This window comes from Pongo abelii, chromosome 19 (genome assembly GCF_028885655.2).
Source record: "Pongo abelii isolate AG06213 chromosome 19, NHGRI_mPonAbe1-v2.0_pri, whole genome shotgun sequence".
NCBI lineage: Eukaryota > Metazoa > Chordata > Mammalia > Primates > Hominidae > Pongo > Pongo abelii.
In genome coordinates this window covers 67,190,411-67,215,670 of record NC_072004.2, presented here as the reverse complement: position 1 = coordinate 67,215,670, position 25,260 = coordinate 67,190,411, and the positions used below count along the sequence as shown (strand labels likewise).

The window sequence follows — 25,260 nt, the reverse complement described above, 5'->3', positions numbered from 1 at the left end:
CATAGGAAGTTGTGACTGAGATGGCTCAAAGTGAAACAGAAAGCAAGTTGTGTAATCTCAGTATTTGTCAGGATTTTGCTTTTCCTGACTTGCTTTGCACAGAATGTTCCCTGGATGAAAGCCCAGAAATCGCCAACATTTCAGACAATGCTTTCTGAGCCTTACTCTGTTCCACATTTCATAACAGGACCCCTACCATGGAAGAGACCATCGAAGATCCCCCCACATCAGCTGTCTTGCTGGATCACTGTCATTTCTCTCAGGTCATCTTTAGCAGTGTGGAGAAGTTCTACATCCCTGGAGGGGACGTCACATGTCATTATACCTTCACCCAGCATTTCATCCCTCGTCGAAAGGATTGGATTGGCATCTTTAGAGTAAGTGGTTAATTCAGTACCAAGTGATCAGGAACTACAGGTGATTCTTAGTTACCTAACTGTGTGACTCTCTGTGTATTATAAGCATTTTGTATAATATTTGTTGGCAATTTTTAAATTCTAGCCAAGCTCCACAGCACTTCTCTCTTCACACACTAATGTGTGCTGTGGGACTCAAATATTCATTTCAGTGTCAAGCTAAAATAAGATGGCAAATCATATAATCCTCAAATTTTGTTATGCTTTCTTTTTGTTTTTGTTTTTTTCTTTTCTTTTTTTTTTTTTTTGAAATAGAGTCTTGCTGTGTCATCTAGGCTGGAGTGCAATGGCACGATTCGGCTCACTGCAACCTCCACCTCCCGGGTTCAAGCAGTTCTCCTGCCTCAGCATCCCAAGTAGCTGAGATTACAGGCACCTGCCACCACATCCAGCTAATTTTTGTATTTTTAGTAGAGACGGGGTTTCACCATGTTGGCCAGGCTGGTCTCAAACTCCTGATCTCAGGTGATCTGCCTGCCTCAGCCTCCCAAAGTGCTGGGATTACAGGCATGACCCACCACGCCTGTCCTTATTATGCTGTCAAAGACCAAATATAAATGCTTGCTTGTTGTTGTTGAGATAGGGTCTTGCTCTGTCTCTCAGAGTGGAATGTAGTTCACTGCAGCCTCAACCTCCTCCCAGGCTCAGTGATCCTCCCACCTCAGCCTTTTCAGTAGCTGGGACTACAGGTGTGCAGAACAATGCCTAACAATGCCTAACTGATTTCTTTCTTTTTTTTTTTTTTCTTTGAGATGGAGTCTCATTGCCCAGGCTGAAATACAGTGGTGCAATCTCGGCTCACTGCAACCCGCACCTCCCGGGTTCAAGTGATTCTCCTGCCTCAGCCTCCAGAGTAGCTGGGATTATAGGCGAATGCCACCACACACTGCTAATTTTTGTATTTTTAGAAGAAAACAGGTTTCACCATGTTGGTCAGGCTGGTCTTGAATTCCTGACCTTGTGATCTGCCCGCCTCAGCCTCCCAAATTAAATGCTTTTTACATGATCCTATTTTGAAATATTTATGTATGACTTGACTGAGATGGTTGACCTCATATGTCATTTCTGAGACTAAACATTATTTCCTTACTTGGTATGATGTTTAGTTTGTTTTGATACAAATGCCTCAAATCTGGAAAGGATATTGAGGATATTGACATCCTGTATCCAAAAAGTTTATTCCTGAATAAGTGCATCTGACTACTTTATAACGATTTCCAAGGACTGAAAGTTTATGAGCTCTCTTAGTGACCTCTTCCAGTGTCTAATCACCCCGTCAGTTCACAGAATGGTATTTTTAAATTTTAATTAGCTTACTCTCTGTGTCCCCTTTGCCCTCCCATCCGTGTCTTTCTCTCTCATACATCTCACATACACCATAATGACAAATCTTCCTATTTCCAGAGACAAGAAATAAAGGTCAAATTTAATTAATTTACACTGCCAACTCCCAACGTCAGTGACCTTTGGTTTGACACCTCAGTATGTCATGTGCCTATTTGCCAGTGCTGTTCATCCTGAAATCAGACACCATTCTCAACTGCACTGTGAAGGAGCTGTTGCTTATTTATATCCTTCATTGAATTCCTTTTCCATAATTGTTTGGAACATCAAGCTTATTGATGAGCAACGGAAGCTGGAGGTGACAAGACTGGTGTTTGGAGATAGGGATAGTGGCCAACCAGCAGGACACTGGCAAGTGTCATGACAGCTGTTGAGACTGCAAGGTATCGAATCATCAGACTAAAAGGTGTGCCAACCCACCAGTGTTTTCTGTCTTAGAAAGAAGATGGTAGTTGTTTTTCTTCCTCATATGTAGCAAAGCATATAGGTCACATTGCCTGGTAAGAGTTTTCTGCAATAGAGCTGTAGCTTCACTGTCTAGTACAGCTGCTACTAGCCACATGTGGGTGTTAAGCACTTGAAATGTGGTTAGTGTGACTAAGTAACTGGATTTAATTTAATTTAATTTATTTATTTATTTAGAGACAGAGTTTCATTCTGTTGCCCAGGCAACAGAATGGCGCAATCTCGGCTCACCGCAACCTCCGCCTCCCAGGTTCAAGCAATTCTCCTGCCTCAGCCTCCCGAGTAGCTGGGATTACAGGCATGTGCCACCACGCCTGGCTAATTTTGTATTTTTAGTAGAGACAGGGTTTCTCCATGTTGGTCAGGCTGGTCTCGAACTCCCAACCGCAGGTAATCCGCCTGCCTCGGCCTCCCAAAGTGCTGGGATTACAGGTGTGAGCCACTGTGCCCGGCCTGAGTAACTGGATTTTAAATTTTACTTAATGTTCATTAAAGTTTAAATAGCTTCATGTGGCTAGTGGCTATCATTGGTTAATGCAGGTACAGATCATGAAAAAGAGAATGATTCAAAAATTACTTACCAGACTTTAAAATGTAGTTTATAACATCTTTTTTTTCTTTCTTTTTGGAACATCGTTATATTTCTATTTTGCTTAGACTGGTTGTATTCCCCCAAGCGCTCAGCAACCACCAGTAAAGACTTCACCATATATCATATGAAAATCTTGGGCTTTTTTTTTTTTTTTAAGATGGAGTTTTGCTCTTGTCACCCAGGCTGGAGTGCAATGACACGATCTTGGCTCACTGCAACCTCTGCCTCCCTGGTTCAAGCGATTCTCCTGCCTAAGCCTCCCAGGTAGCTGAGATTACAGGCACCCCGCCTCCCCGGTTCAAGCGATTTCCTGTCTCAGCCTCCCGAGTAGCTGGGATTACAGGGACCCACCACCATGCCCAGCTAATTTTTGTATTTTTAGTAGAGACAGGGTTTCATCACGTTGGCCAGGCTGGTCTGGAACTTCTGACCTCAGGTGATCCACCCACCTCAGCCTCCCAAAGTGCTGGGATTACAGGCGTGAGCTACCACGCCCAGCCAGTCTGGGGCTTTTTAAAAACAAGTGTTTAAAAATATTTTGTCCAGGTGCGGTGGCTCACGCCTGTAATCCCAGGAGGGAGGCCAAGGCAGACGGATCACTTGAGGTCAGGAGTTCAAGACCAGCCTGGCCAACATGGTGAAATCCCATCTCTACTAAAAATACAAAAATCAGCCAGGCGTGGTGGCACCCACCTGTAGTCCCAGCTACTCAGGAGGCTGAGGCAGGAGAATTGCTTGAACCCAAGAGGCAGAGGTTGCAGTGAGCCAAGATTGTGCCACTGCACTCCAGCCTGGGCAACAGAGCGAGACTCCATCTCAAAAAAAAATTTTTTTTTAAGATATATCTATATTTGGAATGCTTCATACATTTCAGAGGTATTACCATAGCCCAATAAAGAAATAATCGTTAATCTGAAGAAGGGCTTCTAATGTCCCTTGTCCATAAAGCTATTGACTTCAATACCTACCCTGAGGACACACTATGCTAGGCCTATGTTGAGGGTGGGTGTGTGTGTGTGTGTGTGTGTGTGTCTATTGCCTAATTAAATCTTCACTGTGTGTGTGTGTGTGTGTGTGTGTGTGTATTGCCTAATTAAATCCTCACAGTGGGCCAGGTGCTGTGGCTCATGCCTGTAATCCCAGCACTTAGGAGGTCAAGGCGGGTAGATCACCTGAGCTAGGGAGTTCAAGACCAGCCAGACCAACATGGAGAAACCCTGTCTCTACTAAAAATACAAAATTAGCCAGGCATGGTGGCACATGCCTGTAATCCCAGCTATTTGGGAGGCTGAGGCAGGAGAATCGCTTGAACCCAGGAGGCGGAGGTTGCAGTGAGCCAAGATCATGCCATTGCACTCCAGCCTGGGCAACAGAGCAAGACTCCATCTCAAAAAAAAAAAAAGAAAAGAAAAGAAAGAAAAATTCTCACAGTGCAGTAGCCCCCTGAGGTGGGTAGTAGTATCTCTTGGGCATAAGTAAGTAACATGAATATCCCTGAGAGATGGTGACTTTCCCAAGGCCTCACAGTGAATAAGCCGTGAAGCAGGTTTAGCTCCCAAACCTCTGGTTTTTCTCCTCTACTCTGCTGAATTCCTTTGAGCAACAGATAGTAAATTAGAGAATGAAGAGTTGACTGTAAAGTTTCGTCCTTCGCGGCTCACCTCAAACGCTCTCCCCAGTGTTCTTTCAGTGTAGTCTTAATCAGACTATTCAACTCCTCATCACCCCAGACACTGGTAGTATCTGGCACCAGGTAGGTACTCAGTAAATCTTTTTATTTTTTATTTATTTTTTAAAATTTATTTTATTTTGAGACAGAGTCTTGCTCTGTCACCCAGGCTGGAGTGCAGAGGTGCAATCTGGGCTCACTGCAACCTCTGCCTCCTGGGTTCCAGTGATTCTCGCGCCTCAGCCACTGAGTAACTGGGATTACAGGCATGCACCACTGTGACCAGTCAGTAAATATTTTTAATACATACAAATATGTTACATCTTCTCTATAGTGAAAGCCACCACCAATGATGGAGCCTAAAGCAGGAAGCAGTCTGCTTTCCTTCCCTCAGTGTATAATCCTGTGCTTCATACTCTCCTTGACTTGGGCATTTAAATGTTTCCAAGACAAACTGGAACAAGGACTACTCAAATGGAGGAGCCAAGGACAGAAATTGCAGGTGGCTAGAAGTTGTTCCCCTGTTCCAAGGCAGCAATAATTCTTAGGCCTTCCCAATGATATTTTGGTCACAGTGCATTAAGAAACTCCAGGATGTGAATGAGGACTCCATAAAATTCCTGCTTCCTGTACCACCGTAGGCTGCAGTGGCTCTGAGATGCTTACAGCAATGGGGTGTGTATTAATGAGACTCTAAAACATGCCCTAGGATGTTCTGATGAGTTTTTGGTATAGCCTTTTCAACCCTGCTTTGATTCCTTAATATATAAAAATGGGATTTATTTTTAGTTCTCTTCTTACTGAGCTCAGACAGGGTCAAAATATGGCAATAAATGTAATTTTGCTTCTCATTTGCTGAGTGTTGTCCCCTTGAAGACACAATAGCTTCCTTTCTATTCTCTGGTGTGCTTTTATTTTCTAGATAAGATTTGAGCAATCTTTTACCCCCTTCACATTTGTGAGAATATTTTCCACTTAGCCAGCTTTCTGCTCTGAGGCGTGTTTTGCGGCATCCTATGTCTTATGATTTATTGTATTCAATACCTAGAAGAGGCCTTTACGACTACCAGATTGTTGTTAATATCTTTATTACCAAAAAGCCATCATTAAGCATGCATGAAGGAAAATATATAGACCTGGAATCTCTTATCTGGTGCCTCATATTCTAAGAACCCTGTTCTCCCTCTGCCCCCAACACAGACATTATAAAAAAGAATGGAGTTTTTGTTTTAATGCAGTAGTATATCCAGGTTGGTATATGACAAGGCTTAATTGGACACAATAGAGGACACACCAATAGAGAGGGCAGGTCAGAAGTGATTTCTGATTTAGAAGTCCAAAGAACGCCATTGTAAGAAGATCAGGGTTCATATTCCCAGAACTTTCCCCTTAAATCAGTCTCAGCTCTATCTCTGACTTGTAGATAGGATTTTTGGAGCTTTTTTCCTGGGTGGTGAGGAGCTAGTTTTCAAATGCTTCTAAGACTTGTATTTTGAGCTGTGTATGTGCACCCCAATTTTTGGTTGTGTCAGACATTTTCCCATATGTATTTGTCATAAGTGAAAAATAAAATAAAAAATTAAAAAAGATTTGAGCCCTGACGTGAGAATCTTGTCATAATGAACTCATTCTATTATATTTTCTTTTTTCTTTTTTTGGAGACGGAGTCTCACTCTGTCACCTAGGCTGGAGTGCAGTGGTACAATCTCAGCTCACTGCAACCTCCGCCTCCTGGGTTCAAGCAATTCTCCTGCCTCAACCTCCTAAGTAGCTGGGATTACAGGCGCACACCACCATGCCCAGCTTATTTTTTGTATTTTAGTGGACACGGGGTTTCACCATGTTGCCCAGGCTGGTCTCAAACTACTGAGCTCAGGCAATCCACCCGCCTTGGTCTCCCAAAGTGCTAGGATTACAGGCATGAGCTACCGCACCCGGCCTATATTTTCAATATATACAAATAAAAAGTGATTTTAAGAAGATGTAGCCCAACTAGGATTTTCCCCAGGCCCCTTTCAGGTACTAAATAAGAACTTCTTGTCATTGCAGGTGGGGTGGAAGACAACCCGTGAGTATTACACCTTCATGTGGGTTACTTTGCCCATTGACCTAAACAACAAATCAGCTAAACAGCAGGAAGTCCAGTTCAAAGGTGAGAAAAATACTGGATCAAAGGTGTTGAAGACAGTAGCCAAGACTAATTAATTCCCTTCAGCTTGAGCTTTCTGGGGCAGATAAAAAGACTTCCAGAATTTTACTTTTCTGAATAGATCTTATTTTGGATTAAAAATTATGTTGTGTTTTCAGCTTACTACCTGCCCAAGGATGATGAGTATTACCAGTTCTGCTATGTGGATCAGGATGGTGTGGTCCGGGGAGCAAGTATTCCCTTCCAATTCCGTCCAGAAAATGAGGAAGACATCCTGGTTGTTACTACTCAGGTTTGTAAAACTTCTCACCTCAATCCCTTGCTGTCATTACGAGTAGCAATATAGGATAGGATGGAATTTGAGTTAATAAGGCTTTATTGAATATCTAATGGATATCATTGGAAAAAATGTATATAGTACTCACATGGACTCACTCAGGAATGACTCAGGAATGTTAACAAGAATCATAACAATAAATGATTTCTTCTTTTCTAAAACTTCTTCAACTCAGCTGGCATTCAGTTATTCTTTTAACTTTTCCAATTGCTTAATTTTTGTCATCTACACATCTTATCACCATGGTAAATGTAAAAGCTCCTTTGAGGAGAGAAGCACCAAATATTCTTATCTCTTTCAGTTTTGGCCTACAGCCTGTCTGTCATACATGAGTATTAGATTCATTTTCTTACTTCATCATTTAACAGGACACCTACTCTTCATCCAGCACTATGGTAGGCACTGGGAACACAACGAAGAATCAGTTAAAACACTGTCCTTGGCCTCAAGGAGCTAAGTCCATTGGGAGAGACAAACAATACTAAGCGTCTACAAGAAAAAGCTACATTCTTGTATCATTGTTCCTTTTAACTTTTAATGGCTTTAATTTTTGTTTGCCTTTCTTGGTATTGCTGCAATTATAAAGACATACCTCTATTATACCCTTACCTAGGTATTAAGGAGCAGCCCCCATTTGGGATACATAGATGTCAGTGCAGTGAATGGGAATCAGCCAGTCCCTCACCATCCTAACCTATGGGAATTTTCTGCTAGAGGGACTTGGAATATAGTTTATGGAATGTTCTTTTGTAGGGAGAGGTGGAAGAGATTGAGCAGCACAACAAGGAGCTTTGCAAAGAAAACCAGGAGCTGAAGGACAACTGTGTCAGCCTCCAGAAGCAGAACTCAGACATGCAGGCCGAGCTCCAAAAGAAGCAGGTATGGCTGCTGGTTATAGGTGACCTTGGAACATGGAGATCAGAACTGGATGGTGCCACTTATCCAGCACCATATTCTGTTTTGCCTGTGATCTCACCTTCTTATACCAGTATCTTTGAACAGGCATTAGTTTTGTTTGTTTGTTTGAAATGGAGTCTCACTGTGTCACCCAGGCTGGAGTGCAAGGGTGTGATCCTGGCTCACTGCAACCCCCACCTCCCAGGTTCAAGCGATTCTCCTGCCTCAGCCTCCCGAGTAGCTGGGATTACAGGTGATCACCACCACACCCAGGCAATTTTTATATTTTTTAGAGACAGGGTTTTACCATGTTGGCCGGGCTGGTCTCACACTCCTGGCCTCAGGTGATCCACTCACCTGAGCCTCCCAAAGTGCTGAGATTATAGGCATGAGCCACCGTCCCTGGCTGAATATCTCCTTTTAATTGTTGATATGTTGAAATGATATTTTAGGTACATTCGGTTAAATATACAATCATTTAGCCAGGCACGGTGGCTCACACCTGTAATACCAGCACTTTGGGAGGCCAAGGTGGGTGGATCACCTGAGGTCAGGAGTTCGAGACCAGCCTGGCCAATATGACAAAACCCCGTCTCTACTAAAAATACAAAAATTAGCCAGGAGACCGGTCGTGGTGGCTCATGTCTGTAATCCCAGCACTTTGGGAGGCCGAGGCAGGTGGATCACAAGGTCAGGAGTTTGAGACCAGCCTGGCCAAGACGGTGAAACCCCGTCTCTACTAAAAATACAAAAATTAGCCAAGCATGGTGGTAGGCGTCTGTAATCCAAGCTACTCAGGAGGCTGAGGCAGGAGAATTGCTTGAACCTGGGAGGCAGAGGTTGCAGTGAGCCAAGATCACACCCCTGCACTCTAGCCTGGGCGACAGAGCAAGACTCTGTCTCAAAAAAAAATAGCCAGGCATGGTGGCATGCGCCTGTAATCCCGGCTACTCAGGAGGCTGAGGCAAGATAATTGCTTGAACCCGGGAGGCAGAGATTGCAGTGAGCCAAGATCACACCACTGCACTCTAGCCTGAGCAACAGAGCAAGACTTTATCTCAAAAAAAAAATTTAAAAATATATATATATGTATACACAAATACACTATTATTAAAATTAATCTGTTTCTTTTTACCTTTTTAAAAATGTGCCTACTAAGATTTTAAAATTATATGTAGCTCTCACTTATTGAACAGCGCTGTTCGAGGAAAAGGGCAGTTCTGTCTATTTTGTCCACTGTTGTGTCTGCAATGCAAGAACAGTGTCTAGTGTGGAATAGGCTCTGAGTAAATATTTGTTTAATGAACAAATTATAAGCTCCAGTGGAATGAGAAATTAAGGTGATGCATTTTTAATATAAAAAGAGCATTTTGTGACCAGGCGCGGTGGCTCATGCCTGTAATCCCAGCACTTTGGGAGGCTGAGGCAGGACAATCGCATGAACCCGGGCAACAGAGGTTGCAGTGAGCCAAGACTGCACCACTGCACCAGCCTGGGCAATAGAGTGAGACGCTGTCTTTAAAAAAAAAAAAAAAAAAAAAAAAAAAAAAGAACATTTTCCTTTTATGTGAGTATTTCATTTACTGCTGTGTCGTGCTATGCCTGACATATAGTAAGTGCTCAATAAATATTTGTTGCCTGCCTAAGATACTCATTCAAAAGTCATAGAAATAGTCTGTCCATTTGATGGTGTTTCAATCTATAGGAGGAGCTAGAAACTCTACAGAGCATCAATAAGAAGTTGGAACTGAAAGTGAAAGAACAGAAGGACTATTGGGAGACAGAGCTGCTTCAGTGAGTGTGTCCCATAATTCTGGGAGGGGAAGAGCTGCTGTACCATCAGTACCCTTAAGTATAGTCAGATTAGATTTCTGAAATTTGTGAGAAAACAGTGTTATGACGTTGATAGGTGTGATTCTCCACCCTTTGAATCATGAATTAGAAAATTGGTATCAGAATAGTCAGGAAAAATGATCTGATTTCAAATATTAACTTTAGGGATTGAATACTTGCAGTTTTTTGGAGTCAGGAAGCCAAAACAGAACTGCAATGGAGACTAGTAGATTTTTAAATAACTCTGCAGGCTTAGGGCCAAGCCAGCCTTAAATCACTTAAGGCCAGGGGTAGCTGACCTGGAATCAGTGAATTTTTCACATAGTTATCTCCACCTCTACAGACTGAAAGAACAAAACCAGAAGATGTCCTCAGAAAATGAGAAGATGGGAATCAGAGTGGATCAGCTTCAGGTAGGTAATGCCATACATTTGTCAAAGGATATTTTCTTAGCCTTACCACTGCTCCAATTTGGTGGCCTAGAAGGATGTATTTCATTGCAGTGAGTGCCTAATGGCATACTTTTCAAAGTATCACACTAAAGTTTCAGGTTATGTATTTTCCATTCTTGGACCAGGTAAGCCTCCACCCTACCCATGCCCCTGCTTTGAAAAAAAAAAAAAAATCATGATTCACAGCCGGGCGCAGTGGCTCATGTCTGTAATCCCAGCACTTTGGGAAGCCAAGGCAAGTGGATCACCTGAGGTCAGGAGTTCAAGATCAGCCTGGCCAATATGGCAAAACCCCATCTCTACTAAAAATACAAAAATTAGCTGGGCGTGCTAATTTACAGGCGCACGTGTAATCCCAGCTACTCGGGAGGCTGAGGCAGAAGAATCACTTGAGCCCCGGAGGCAAAGGTTGCAGTGAGTAGAGATTGCACCACTGCACTCCAGCCTGGGTGACAGAGCAAGACTCTGTCTCAAGAAAAAAAAAAAAATCATGATTCACAAGGAACTTAGTGATTTGTTCATGTATTACTAAGGTAGTTTACCATGAGCTCTTAATATAGATGACAATCATCTATATCAATAATCAAACTTTAATCTTTTCAAGCAAAATCGTACTCAGAAGTCTGGAATATAGAGCAGATAGCAGAACTGCTCTCATTTTTAGGAAGCTATGCCTTAAAGAGGTGCTTTAAAGAGTGGTTTGTCTAATTTTACTCAGTTGGCAGTTGGGAGTTGCTAGGGAAACACATCTCTTTGTTATTGTACATTAAAAAGCATTGTTCCTGTTTTGTTTTCCTTCTTTTATATCTTGGTTATGTTCACTATTTTTGTTTTAGGCCCAGCTGTCAACTCAAGAGAAAGAAATGGAGAAGCTTGTTCAGGGAGATCAAGATAAGACAGAGCAGTTAGAGCAACTGAAAAAGGAAAATGACCACCTCTTTCTCAGTTTAACTGAACAGGTAGAGTCATGAGAGAAAACAACACTTTTAGGCATTTGCAAGAAAATATACATTGTTCTTTGTATAAAGAACATTTTAATGTTCTTTAATATACCTGGATGTCACTGGCTTTAGGAAAGGGCTCAGAGGAAACTATCTGAAATGAGATAGCTCATGGCTTTCTTCAGAAACTGACAAGAGAAGACTTGCCTCTCCCTATGCATCCTGCTTGCTCATTAGCTTAGCAGGCCCTTCCATGGTGTGTGTGTGCATGTGTGTGTTTTCCCAGCAATGGTACTGAAATCTCTTTTTGTGCAGAGGAAGGACCAGAAGAAGCTCGAGCAGACAGTGGAGCAAATGAAGCAGAATGAAACTACTGCAATGAAGAAACAACAGGAATTAATGGCATGTCTGTCCTTGGTTGGTTATGTGGGAGGGAGCCTATGGGGATATAGAAGAAAAGGATATGGGCCTATTTTCCGGTTGATGGACAGGATAAATAAGAGAGTGTTCACCTCTAGGTGTTTTGCTTTCTAGCCAAAAGGACAGAGAATCTGCCATTTACAAAATGTTTAGAAGTGGGCATTTCTAATATGTGATAAGTGATAAAGGAATATTGCAAGTTAAACTTCATGACAAGATGTAGTTAACTAGATCCTTGGACTAGGGCTCACACAGAATAACCCCTACCCTCTTCTTACAGAGTTACAATGGGGGCAGACGAATGGTTATAAAGGGCTCTACGACAGGAAAAATACCACCCAAAGCAAATCTTGTTATAATTAATATATTAGCAATTATCATCATTATCAATTATGTAGGAATGAAAGCCTAATTGACTAATAATTTCCTGTAATATATTGTTGAAAAAGAGTCCCCATGGTGTTGACAGGTGCCTGGAAGCCCCATTTACTTAGTTGATCCAAGGACATGAGAAATCCTGATGTCCGAGGGATATCCAGTCATTGGGATTGTAATTCACATCATATGTGCATCATCCAGTCAACCATTGAGTACCTAATGTATCTAAGATACTGTATGCTTTAGCATGATATAGGAAAGAGTAGAACAAAGTTTGCAAATCAGCAGATCATAGGTCAAGGTCAGACCACAGAAATGTTTTAGAAAGTAGTTACCAACATTTAAAAATAGGAATATTTCCCATAAAAATTTGTATTTCCAACTTCCTTTGGGAAATGAAAAGACCTAGCAACACTGAGCCCACATTCCTGTGCAGCAGCAATAGCTAGAGCTGAGTAGCTGCTGTCCCTGTAGATTTTCCATCTGGCTGCAGTCTGCACTGTTTTATTGCATTCAATTCCTTCATTTGATTACATTTCTTGCCTGCTCTCTATAGGCACATTCCAGTTTGTGACCTCTGATGTAGCAAATAAATTACTGTTTAAAATAATCTATAGTCCCGGCTGGGTGCGGTGGCTCACGCCTGTAATCTCAGCACTTTGGGAGGCCGAGGCAGGTGGATCACCTGAGGTCAGGAGTTCGAGACCAGCCTGACCAAAATGGCGAAACCCCGTCTCTACGAAAAATACAAAAATTAGCCAGGCATGGTGGTGGGCGCCTGTAATCCCAACTACTCAGGAGGCTGAGGCAGGAGACTCGCTTGAACCTGGGAGGCAGATGTTGCAGTGAGCTGAGATCGCGCCATTGCACTCCAGCTGGGGCGACAGAGCGAGACTCCGTCTCAAAAAAAAAAAAAAAAAAGGTTTGAAACTCTTTGTGATAGGTATGGATTTCCTTGGTTTTCTTTTATATACGTGTGTGTGTGTGTGTGTGTGTGTGTGTGTGTGTGTGTGTATTTTTTTTTTTTTTTTTTTTTTGAAACAGTCTTGCTCTGTCACCCAGCTTGGAGTGCACTGACCTGATCTCAGCTCACTGTAACCTCCACCTCCCGGGTTCAAGCTATTCTCCTGCCTCAGCCTCCTGAGTAGCTGGGATTACAGGCGCCTGCCACGATGCCCGGCTAATTTTTGTATTTTTAGTAGAGACGGGGTTTTGCCATGTTGGCTAGGCTGGTCTCGAACTCCTGACCTCTGGTGATCCACCCACCTCGGCCTCCCAAAGTGCTGGGATTACAGGTGTGAGCCACTGTACCCGGCCAATTTTCTTAGTTTTCATGGAATATTTTTCAAGACCTAGAGGCTCCCCACCTGGTTGATAGCAATCCTAATTCCTCATACATCCTAAAAGGCCACTAAATATGAGGACTGTGTATCTTATGCTTCAGGAGCCTAGGAACAAGAGAGCAGCACTAACTGTGGAGGAGCAGTTAGCACAAGAGGTGGAACGCCTTAAGGCAAAGGTAGAGGCCAGGAAAGCCTATTTCTTAGAGAAGTACAAAGAGTGTCAACGACTTCACAAACAGATCAGCCAACTCAGGGCGGCTGCACTGGTAGGTGACAGAGATAAGGGGGTGCAGGAAAGCAAGAGGTGCAAAGATTAGTGGTTCTTAGACCAAGTCCAGAAGATGGTACACCCTTGTTAAGGTGAGAAAGTTATCTTTCCACTAAAAAGAGGGATGTAGTGTATGGCCAGAAACTAGCATGCAGGTCCCTGGAAATACTGGCCCCAACTTAGCCACAGGTCTCAGGGAAGGTTTTTGTAACTATCAAGCAGGTTTCTGTGCAGACTCAGAGAGCCCTTTCTTATTTCTGCCTTTTGAGGAAGTGAAGCAGGACTAGAAGAGCCAGCAGGAGCCAATGGGGATGGGAAGCAAGGAGCCTGCAGTCAGCACTGTCACTGGGTAGCCCCCTCTTGCATTACTACCTCAGGGTCGGCTAGACACACACAGCAGTTTGGGCACCAGCATTCAAATAAAAAATCTTGGATGAAAAACCGCAACTAGTAGGCTTAGCTTAAGTGTGTTTGTGAGGTATGCACATGTGTATGTATGCAGGTAGAAGATGGGAAGCTCTGAAGCATGAAACCAGTTAGGTCAACCCATCACACTGGGATGCTTATGACCCCAGTCTGAGCTCCTTGTATCCTTGGACAACTGCCTTCCTGTGTTGCTTCTTCCTTCATGTAACTTGAGCCCAGATGCCTATCCTCACACTGTAGGAAGGAATCATACCAACCCAAACCTAAGTGCTTCAGGCTTCACTGAGTGAGATGTTTATTCAAAACAAAGGTTATTGTTTTCATGGTTGGGTGGGATTCAACAAGATTTCATTTATCCCTAATTCTGATAAGTCAGTCTTGAGATTTTCCCCAAGGTGCTTTTTCCCTCCTTGGTCACTTATACCCTCAGCTAAACCAAAAAAAAAAAAAACAAAAAACTGGCATCTTGATGCCAGCTCAGGCCTTCAGGTGTTTTTTTAAGTCACTTTAATTTAGCACCCTGCCCACAGTACCATTTCTTCCTCCCAGTTGCGTTCTCCTCCATCTCAGTCTCCCTGCTTTGCAGTGCCAGATTCTCTACAATTTCCCACCTTGTACCCAGACTGCAATATGTGATCCTAATCCTAATTTTTTTTATTGTTGACAGGATGAAAACTTTGATCTGTCAAAAAGACTGAGTGAGAATAAAATTATATGTAATGCTCTGCAGAGAGAGAAAGAGAGATTGGAAGGAGAAAATGATGTAAGTGTGTGAAAGAGGGTAGAAAACCCCAAGGTTTTAAGGGGAAGGAGCAGGGCGGCCCAGAGATGTAGTGATAAAAATAAAAAGTTAAGGGCCCTTTCTGGGACAGTGGGTGAAACAGTTGTTCCTAAACAAAGAGTAAATTTAATCTAATTTCCTAATCTACCACAAAACCCTGTCTTTATTCTACAACTGAAATTTGTTTGGCATGGCAGTAGTAACCTTGAAAGAAGCCACACTGTTGAAGACCTAACTTATTTTTGCTTTTAACTTCACAGCTAATATGTGTTGCCTTGGGGGATAGGGGAATAACGTCCTACATAACTTTATGCTAGCGGGGAACTCCTTTTCTACAGCACAACTTTTTCCTTTTTCTCTGCTGCCAAACCAGGAGCAGAAGTGGTGGTCTGTACCAGTGCTGGACCCATGGTAGGCCCCTAATAAATGCTGTGCATTCATTCATTCATTCATTCATTCATTGGTTCATTCATTCATCCAACCAACATTTATTATTGATTGACTGAAGATGGTATGGCAGAAAATAAAGTGGTTGTACTTGAAGTCAAGGTCATTCTCATGTTCTTTCTTTTCTTTTTTTTTTTTTCTTTTTTTTTGTTGTTGTTTTTGAGACAAGGTCTCAATCTGTCACCCAGGCTTGGAGTGCAGTGGCACAAGCTTGGCTCACTGCAGCCTTGATCTCCTGGGCTCAAGTGATCGTCCTGCCACAGCCTCCCAAGTAACTGGGACTATAGGCATATGCCACCATGCCCAGCTGATTTTTTTTTAATTTTTAGTAGAGACAAGGTCTTGCTATGTTGCCCAAGCTGGTCTCAAACTCCTGGGCTCAAGCAGTCCTCCTGCCTTGGCCTCCCAAAGTGCTGGGATTACAGACATGACCCACCACGCCCGGCCCATTCTCATGTTCTTGCTCAGCATCAAAGAATAGGTGTCTATGCATTCTGGCTGCTACTCCTGTATCTATACTTCCATCAGTTCTTCATCTTTACCCTTTTTTTTTTTTTTTGAGATGGAGTTTCACTCTTCTTGCCTAGGCTAGAGTGCGATGGCATGATCTCAGCTCACCACAACCTCCACCTTCCGGGTTCAAGCGATTCTCCTGCCTCAGCCTCCTGAGTAGCTGGGATTACAGGCAAGTGCCACCACGCCTGGCTAGTTTTGTATTTTTAGTAGAGACGGGGTTTCTCCATGTTGGTCAGGCTGGTCTCGAACTCCTGACCTGAGGTGATCCACCCGCCTTGGCCTCCCAAAGTGCTGGGATTACAGGTATGAGCCACTGCACCCAGCCTTTTTTTTTTTTTTTTTGAGACGGAGTCTCACTCTGTTGCCTAGCCTGGAATGCAGTGGCATGATCGTGACTCACTACAACCTCCGCCTCCTGCCTGATCTTTACCCTCTATAATCCTTCTGGCCTATGCCTCCTAGTGATCATTTTTACTATTTTTTTCTTTTTAAAATTGCAGTTAAAACACATAAAATTTGGCCGGGCGCGGTGGCTCACGCCTGTAATCCCAGCACTTTGGGAGGCCGAGGCAGGCGGATCACGAGGTTAGGAGATCGAGACCATCCTGGCTAACATGGTGAATCCCCGTCTCTACTAAAAATACAAAAAAAAAAATTAGCGGGCTTGGTGGCAGGCGCCTGTAGTCCCAGCTACTCGGGAGGCTGAGGCAGGAAAACGGCATGAACCCAGGAGGTGGAGCTTGCAGTGAGCTGAGATCGTACCACTGCACTCCAGCCTGGGCAACACAGCAAGACTCCGTCTCAAAAAAATAAAATAAAATAAAATTTACCATCTTAATAATGTAAAGTTCAGTAAAGTGCATCACAGTGCTATGCAACAGATCTCCAGAACTTTTCCATCTTGCAACATTGAAACTTCATACCTACTAAAACATTAATTCTCCCTCAGTTTCTACTTTTGATTATATCATTTATGCCAATGTGTTTCATAATTGCAGAAGGCTTTTTGGGTTCTCTTTCTAGTCTTGTTATTCCCGTTCTCTCTTTTTTGTTTTGTTTTGTTTTTGTTTTGTTTGTTTTTTAGAGTCTTGCTCTGTCATCCAGGCTGGAGTGCAGTGGCACCATCTTGGCTCACTGCAACCTCCACCTCCCAGATTCAAGCGATTCTTGTGCTTCAGCCTCCCGAGTAGCTAGGATTGCAGGTGGGCACCACCACACCCAGCTAATTTTTGTGTTTTTAGTAGAGAGGGGGTTTCACCACGTTGCCCAGGCTGGTCTTGAACTCCTGGGCTCAAGCGATTCGCCTGCTTCAGCCTCCCAAAGTGATGGGATTACAGGCATAAGCCACTGTGTCCGGCCTATTCCCATTCTCTTAATTTATACCTTGAGTTTGAAATCCCTGTTTTCCTGGGTTAGTTTGATTGTGGGGGGGCAGGTGCACACACAGTTTGCAAAACAAAGGGAAAGATTTGGTATTTGGAAGCTTTGTTAAGAACTGTAGGCTGGGCGCAGTGGCTCATGCCTGTAATCCCAGCACTTTGGGAGGCCGAGGCGGGTGGATCATGAGGTCAGGAGTTCAAGACCAGCCTGGTGAAACCTCCTCTCTACTAAAAATACAAAAAGTAGCCAGGTGTGGTGGTGCACGCCTGTAATTCCAGCTACTCAGGAGGCTGAGGCAGGAGAATCGCTTGAACCCAGGAAGTGGAAGGTTTCAGTGAGCTGAGATTGCACCACTGCACTCCAGCCTGGGCGACAGAGCAAGACTCTGTCTCAAAAAAAAAAAAAAAAAGAACTGTAGTAAAGCCCTCTTAAGATGATAAGGGAAATTTGCTTATTTTCTTTTTCCTAAGAACTTGAAATGCTGCCTGTGCCACTTTTAGTAATTTTTTTCTCTTTTTCATTACTTCCCTCCCACCCTGCCTTCTTACTCATTCTCTGTGTTGATATATCCATTTGAATGGGATAAGACATGAAGAAGGAAAAATTATTTTAGGTGAATATTTGCATTGTGTAAGAAATTATTCTAGGAAAGAAATTGAAAAATATTCTGCTCTCAATAATATACAACACTGGGAGGCCAAGGCAGGAAGGTCACTTGAAGCCAGGAGTTTGAAACCAGCCTGGGCAACAAAGCAAGAGCCTATCATTTCTACAGAAAATTTAAAAATCAGCCAGGCATGGTGTCGTGTGCCTATAGTCTCAGCTACTAAGGAGGCTGAGGTGGGAGGGTTGCTTGAGCCCATGAGTTCAAGGCTGCAGTAAGCTATGATCTCACCCTACACTCCAGCCTGGGTGACCGAGCAAGACCCTGTCTCTAAAAAAAACAAATTTAACAACAATAATAATAATATACAATAGTTTCAACATTAATATATCTATCAGAATAGTTGCAGCGTTAATATAGCTCCTGCCACTTTCATATATCGACACATTTGTTCCTCCCTTTAGTTGGCATGTATTTAGAGATTTAAAATTCTTTTTTGTATTAATATAAACAAAATATAGTAAATATATTTAAATTCAGGTATAGACTGGGCACAGTGGCTCACACCTGTAATCTTGACACTTTGGGAGGCCAAGGCGGGCGGATCACTTGAGGTCAGGAGTTCGAGACCAGCCCGGCCAACATGGTGAAACCCGTCTCTACTAAAAATACAGAAATTAGCTAGGCGTGGTGGTGGGTGCCTGTAATCCCAGCTACTTGGGAGGCTGAGGCACAAGAATCACTTGAACCTGGGAGACGGAGGTTGCAGTGAGCCGAGATGGTGCCGCTGCCCTCTGGCCTGAGTGACAGAGCAAGACTCTGACTCAAAATAAATAAATAAATAAATTCAGGTATAAAGAACTTAGATCTTTGGAATATTGAAACTGCTGCCTTCTCTTCTGAAGAATTATGGATTATCGATTATTGAGTTTCTCCAGTGCCACATTGCTAATTGAGAACCACCTGGGAGGGGCATCTCCTAGCCAGTTCCTGGTGGCCATTCTTGGTATTGTCTTTCAACATGTCTATAAATCCTCTATCCTTAGCTTTTGAAGAGGGAGAACAGCAGATTGCTCAGTTACATGGGTCTGGATTTTAATTCTTTGCCATATCAAGTACCTACTTCAGATGAAGGAGGCGCAGGACAAAATCCAGGACTTGTCTATGGAAACCCATATTCTGGTAAGACAACTTTCCCATTCCAACTGGAAGTACCCTGCCTGCATCCCTTTCCCCTACTAAATTTTTGTTTCTGAGGTGCTAATTAAGACCAGTCTCATTGTTAAGACTTGCTGGGCAGAAGCTGAGGACCCAGTAGAAAGATTGCCAGGCGAGAAGTGTTAATTGAGAAATAAATCTGAATCCAGAAGACACAAATCAGATCATTCGCCTAGAGGCAGCAAACACAAATTGAGTCCCATGGCTATATTCCAAATGTGTAAATCAGAGAAATGTCTTTATGTAGAAGATATACGCATACAAAGCTGAGGAAGCTAATTAAAGTTTTGAAATGGTAGCAAGAGAGGCAAGTTATGCCGCCCAGGAACTAGCGGTTACAGCAGCCACCCTGATGCCACCAAGGACGACAGAAACGTGCTCCACAGAGACTCCTCGATGGTAGGACAGGAAATGGGGGTGAAAAGGACTTGGGGTAACATGTCCTTGCCAAACAGGGAGCTTTTCTCATTTGTCTCCAAAAACAATATGAGATCTCATTTACTTTTTGGGACAGTTTAAAGCAGCAGTATTATCTTTAGAGTTACAACCAGATGTTTATAACAGGTAACAAGTTTATTTTTTTCTTTAAAATAAGTGCTGTAATCCCAGCACTATGGTAGGCCGAGGTGGGCAGATCACCTGAGGTCAGGAGTTCGAGACAAGCATGGCTAACGTGGTGAAACCCCGTCTCTACTAAAAATACAAAAATTAGCTGGGCATAGTAGTGGACTTGGCTCACTGCAACCTCCGCCTCCTGGGTTCAACCGATCCTCTCACCTCAGTGCAACCTCCGCCTCCCGGGCTCAACCGGTCCTCTCACCTCAGCCTACCAAGTAGCAGAGACTAAGGCGCCAGCCACCACACCCAGTTAATTTTTGTATTTTATGTACACATGGGGTTTTGCCATGTTGCCTAGGCCGGTTTCGAACTCCTGAGCTTAAGCAGTCCACCCACCTCGGCCTCCCAAAATGCTGCAATATGTGAGCCATCGTACCTGACTGTGGATACAGTCTTAAAATCTATTCTCAGATAGTCGTTAAATTGTTAATATTTTTATTAAAATCTCATTTTCCCTACTCTGAAAATAGCTTTGTTGTTTTTTCTGACTGTATAACATATATATATGTTATACAGTCTATATATATTATACAGTCTATATATATGTTATACAGTATATATATATATATATATAAAGCCTGTGTGTGTGTGTGTGTGTGTGTGTGAAATGAAAATACAATTTTCATTTGTAATTTTATTTGAAATAATGAAAATACAATTTCAGGCTGGGTGTCGTGGCTCACTCCTGTAATGCCAGCACTTTGGGAGGCCGAGGCAGGCGGATCACTTGAGGTCAGGAGTTTGAGACCAGCCTGGCCAACATGGAGAAACCCTGTCTCTACTAAAACTACCAAAAATTAGCCAGGCATGGTGGTAGGCACCTGTAATCCCAGCTACTCAGGAGGCTGAGACAGGAGAATTGCTTGAACCCAGGAGACAGAGGCTGCAGTGAGCCGAGATCACACTAGTGCACTCCAGCCTAGGCGACAGAGTGAGACTCTGTCTCAAAAAAAAAAAAAAAAAAGATTTCATTATTTATGTTTTCTTTTCACCTTATCATTGACCTAGATCCCCTCTATCAGAAGGAATGGTATACATATGAGAGAGAAAGAATCAGAGGCAGTGAGGAGAAAGGGAACAATGAAAGTTACAGGAAATATCTGCCAGAACGCAGTTGGAGAAGCTAGGGATGGTATTTTCTCATTGAATGAGATCTTTTTTATTCTTTTCAGGTATCCAAGAAAGTTCTTCCCCCAGCCCGGTAAGTATTTGATTCATGAGAATATTCCCACAAAGCACTTGAAAATTTCCCTTCCCGCTCCAGTTCATAGGAGAACCATAGGGAGACAGGTTCATTTTGATAACTCCAGAAGTCAGCTGGATCAGTTTGTTTTGGGCCCAAGGCTGAGCCAGCCTGTTGTGGAAGGGAGACGAAAGCACAGTTCATCCATCAGCATTTTACTTAGGATCTATACCTTTGAGTTGTTTGGTAGCATAAGTAGGGAGGAGATCTGAACCAGGCAGCTAGCCAAACAAGTTCTGTCCAGTGCCCCTTCAAGGCTAGAAGCTATGTTGGCTATTTCAGCAATATTAGGCCCTTTCAATTCTGGGGTTAGACGAAGCCTGGTAAGCATCTCCAAATGTGCATTCTCTTCATTCATTCACTATTTCTTGAGTGCCTAACCATGTGCCAGTCATTATGCTAGGCACCGAGGATACAGTGGAAGACAGGATGGCCACATCTGTGCCACATATAGCTTACATTTGTACTGACCTCTTTGCTTTTCCTCCCAGCTCTCCATCAAGAAATGCCCTATCTGCAAAGCAGATGATATTTGTGATCACATCTTGGAGCAACAGCAGATGCAGCCCCTTTGTTTGAATTGTCCAATTTGTGACAAGATCTTCCCAGCTACAGAGAAGCAGATCTTTGAAGACCACGTGTTCTGCCACTCTCTATGAGTGTCCCAACCTCTTGGATGTATACAGAGATTTTATAGAATAGAACCTATAGCTTCTACCATGAGTTATATGAGTCAAGATCCTGCCTAACCTGAAATTATTAGGGATTTACTCAGACCTGCTGCCACTAACAGTGGAGTTATGTCACTGATCTGAAGGTCACTGTTAAGGGCTTCTGCTGCCATCCTTGTGGGTTGCTACCTTTAAGTCACATAGCTCTAGCTGTATCATCCTCTCACCTGTCATTCTTCCGAGGGTCTCAGTACAAGGGCCCTGGGATGGAGCCAACCTGGGTATTCACAACAGGCCTGACTTGATACTAAGTGATTAGTTTTCCAAGTTGTCCCACTGCCATTCAAAGTCAGCCCTTGAGTGTATTTGTTCTCAGTCCTAACCCTGGGGCCAGAGATTGGTCCGAGGTTGAGAATTCCTTCCCCCTCATCCTCGGTGTTGCTTTCTCCAAATGATTGCTTTAGACTAGCCAAAAATGCCGTGGCAAAGAGCTCAGAAATCCAATTTGGATACCAAAGGTTTCTCATGTTAATTTCTCAGCCCCCAAAGAAGCATCTTACTCCTGAACCTTAGACAGGAAGTATTGTTTCAGTCACAGAAAGCTTTTCTGGGTACCTCTGGTTAGCACTTTCTACTCTCTGATATTTCCTATGTACATAGCTTTTATTGTTGTAAATCCTTTCTTAATGGTTAAATAGGGATTGTTAGCAACTATGGATTTGCAGTTTTCTGAGTAGGTGAGTTTTGAATATGGATAAATCAGAATAATGAGACAACTTGTTAATCTCTTTAATACTAAAAATAAATTACTCTTCTATTTCAGGGACTTAGGTAATTTAAAATAAACCTTCAATTTATGGTCTTCTATTTTGAAGCTCATGGGAAAATTGTGATCAAAAGGACTATGGGAAGGGCAGACCCCACCAATGATTTCTCTTCACCTGTCTTAAGTATTAAACAAAAAAGAGTGTCCTGGTAGTTATCCTGAGGTGGGGAAGGAGGTGATGAAACATTAGTTTGTGAAATCCGAGGCCCTGGCCTTTTTTTTTTTTTTTTTTTTTTTTGAAACAGAGTCTCGCTCTGTCACCCAGGCTGGTGTGCAGTGGCACAGTTTGGCTCACTACAGCCTCCGCCTCCCAGGTTCAAGCGATTCTCATGCCTTAGCCTCCCAAGTAGCTGGGATTACAGGTGTGTGCCACGATGCCCAGCTAATTTTTGTATTTTTAGTAGAGACAGGGTTTCACTATGTTGGCCAGGCTGGTCTCGAACTCCTGGCCTCACGTGATCCGTCCACTTCAGCCCTCCAAAGTGCTGGGATTACAAGCGTGAGCCGCTGTACCCGGCCCGAGGCCCTGACTTCTTGCTGTAACTTTCAATGCATTTTTTTAAAAGGAGCAGTGTGGATTTTGGCACCCTTTGTGAACTAAGTTCAATGCCCTCTATCCAAATTTGCCTAATTGAACTATAAGAAAGTAATAATTCCATTTTCTCTCCTCTCAGGGACTGAACAAATGGAAATAACTCCCAGGCAGTATCAGCTGGTCACTACAGAGACTTCTACAAAAACTTTTGAATGATGTGAAACACGATGTCATGAATAAGGGTTGAGCCAACTATAGCTCTGCATTCCTACTGGACTTTCCCTAATGTGGTTGGGAGTTATGCCCTAGACTAACTGTATTGTCCTAGTCACAGCTCCTTGCTTTGATTTCATCCTTGATAAAATGAAGATGAAACTTACACTACTTCTCCAAGCCTTTTGCTGCCTTAAGAATAAGACCTGAGATTAACACTAACCCTAGAATAGAAATGTAATAGGGAGATGGTAATAAAGGAGTTTTTCTGGCACATACCCTCCCTACAGAATTTCTGTTGCTCCCCAGATAGTTCCAGTGAAGAATTGCAGTTTCATTTATTTTGTACTAGTCAGCTCTTAATTAAGCACATGAATGGAGAGGAACAGTGGTGCACATAATCCAAATCAGTGAATACCATTTTCTGGTGAATTACCCACCCCTTTGCCCCTGCTACCCCGAGGGTTACCATGATTGTCAACAGCAGCAGGAGCCCTTCCACAGGGCTTGGTAAAAAAAAACAGTAGAGGTGTTAATGACCCTTTTTGCTGGGTGTAAAACAAAGCATCTTTAACCACTGTTCATTATCCCCAGCTGCTCTTACCAAGGCTTTGAAGGGGGAAATTATGCTCCAGGCAGCCACTAGTAGTAAACAATAATTCTTTTTTTTTGAGACAGAGTTTCACTCTGTCACCCAGGCTAGTGCAGTAGGCGCTCACTGCAAGCTCCGCCTCCTGGGTTCACACCATTCTCCTGCCTCAGCCTCCCGAGTAGCTGGGACTACAGGCGCCCACCACCGCTCCCGGCTAATTTTTTGTATTTTTAGTAGAGACGGGGTTTCACCGTGTTAGTCAGGATGGTCTCAATCTCCTGACCTCGTGATCCACCCGCCTCGGCCTCCCAAAGTGCTGGGATTACAGGCTTGAGCCACTGCACCCAGCCAACAATAGTTCTCATATAACCCACTGCCCACCCTGGCCTTCCTCCATCCCCCTTGCACCCACACGTTATATAGCTGTAAAATACCTGCAAAAAATAGGAAGTTATGGGAGCAAATAGTATATATTTGAGTTGAATTTTTGAATCTTTGTACTTGTTATGGCAACAGGTTTTCCTTCCTAATTTCTTTTCTCTTGGTCTAATATTAAAAATGTTTTTGCATTACCTTAGCATGCTTACTGGATGGGCAGTGAAGGGAGAAGAAAGTCACCCTGGCATATGTGAGTGTGAAAGAAAGCTAACTTAAAAAAAGGCCGGGCATGGTGGCTCACGCCTGTAATCCCCGTACTTTGTGAGGCCGAGGCGGGTGGATCACGAGGTCAGGAGTTCAAGACCAGCCTGGCCAACATGGTGAAACCCCATCTCTACTAAAAATACAAAAAATTAGCCAGGTGTGGCGGCAAGCACCTGTAATCCCAGCTACTCGGGAGGCTGAGGCAGAGAATTGCTTGAACCCGGGAGGCGGAGGTCGCAGTGAGCTAAGATCGCACCACTACACTCCAACCTGAGCAACAAAGCGAGACTCTGTCTCAAAAAAAAAAAAAAAAAAAAAAAAGGAGAGTTGGCAAGATATTTGGTAAACCTAGGCCTTAACACCTATAGCTTCAGCTCTTTTCCCTGGTCTTCCTAAAAATTGGGATGAAATGTGACTGCCTTGATGTTCAAATATCATTCTCCTGTGATTTGATTTTCTACGGTGGCAGTGGCTTACACCGAGGTAAGCATACTCTAACCTGGTCTCCTAGGAACAAATGTGGATGAAATGTGGATGCAGTCCATTACCTGGGAAAAAAGCAAAATGGACTCTACATAGAGACGAGATCCAAAGAGATATTCATCTGATTGCCCTGAGTTAACCAACAATAGGCCATAAGCTCAGTGAAGTTACACTGGCCCCAGTACTTTCTTTAGCTGCTCTCATATAAATATTAAAAAGTCTTAGTTGGGCGCGTTGCTCACGCCTGTAATCCCAGCACTTTGGGAGGCCGAGGTGGGTGGATCACGAGGTCAGGAGATCGAGACCATCCTGGCTAACATGGTGAAACCCCATCTCTACTAAAAATGCAAAAAATTAGCAGGGCTTGGTGGCAGGCACCTGTAGTCCCAGCTACTCGGGAGGCTGAGGCAGGAGAATGGCGTGAACCCGGGAGGCGGAGCTTGCAGTGAGCCAAGATCACACCACTGCACTCCAGCCTGGGAGACAGAGTGAGACTCTGTCTCCAAAAAAAAAAAAAAAAAAAAAAAAAAGTCTTGGCCGAGTGCAGTGGCTCATGCCCGT

At 43.3% G+C, this 25,260-nt stretch overlaps 1 protein-coding gene across 1 annotated transcript in view; it reads left to right on the top strand.

Annotated features, from left to right (window-relative positions):
- The window catches only part of CALCOCO2 (calcium binding and coiled-coil domain 2), a 34,058-nt gene extending 10,802 nt beyond the window's left edge, over nt 1-23,256 (top strand). Inside the window, 12 exon segments of the mRNA NM_001132866.1 lie at nt 188-377; nt 6,536-6,638; nt 6,794-6,927; nt 7,726-7,851; nt 9,575-9,663; nt 10,046-10,115; nt 10,991-11,113; nt 11,411-11,497; nt 14,598-14,693; nt 18,705-18,840; nt 20,667-20,695; nt 21,229-23,256. Coding sequence (NP_001126338.1) covers nt 198-377; nt 6,536-6,638; nt 6,794-6,927; nt 7,726-7,851; nt 9,575-9,663; nt 10,046-10,115; nt 10,991-11,113; nt 11,411-11,497; nt 14,598-14,693; nt 18,705-18,840; nt 20,667-20,695; nt 21,229-21,396 — 1,341 coding nt within the window. The 5' untranslated portion in view covers nt 188-197 and the 3' untranslated portion in view covers nt 21,397-23,256.
- The last annotated feature ends 2,004 nt before the right edge of the window (nt 23,257-25,260 follow it).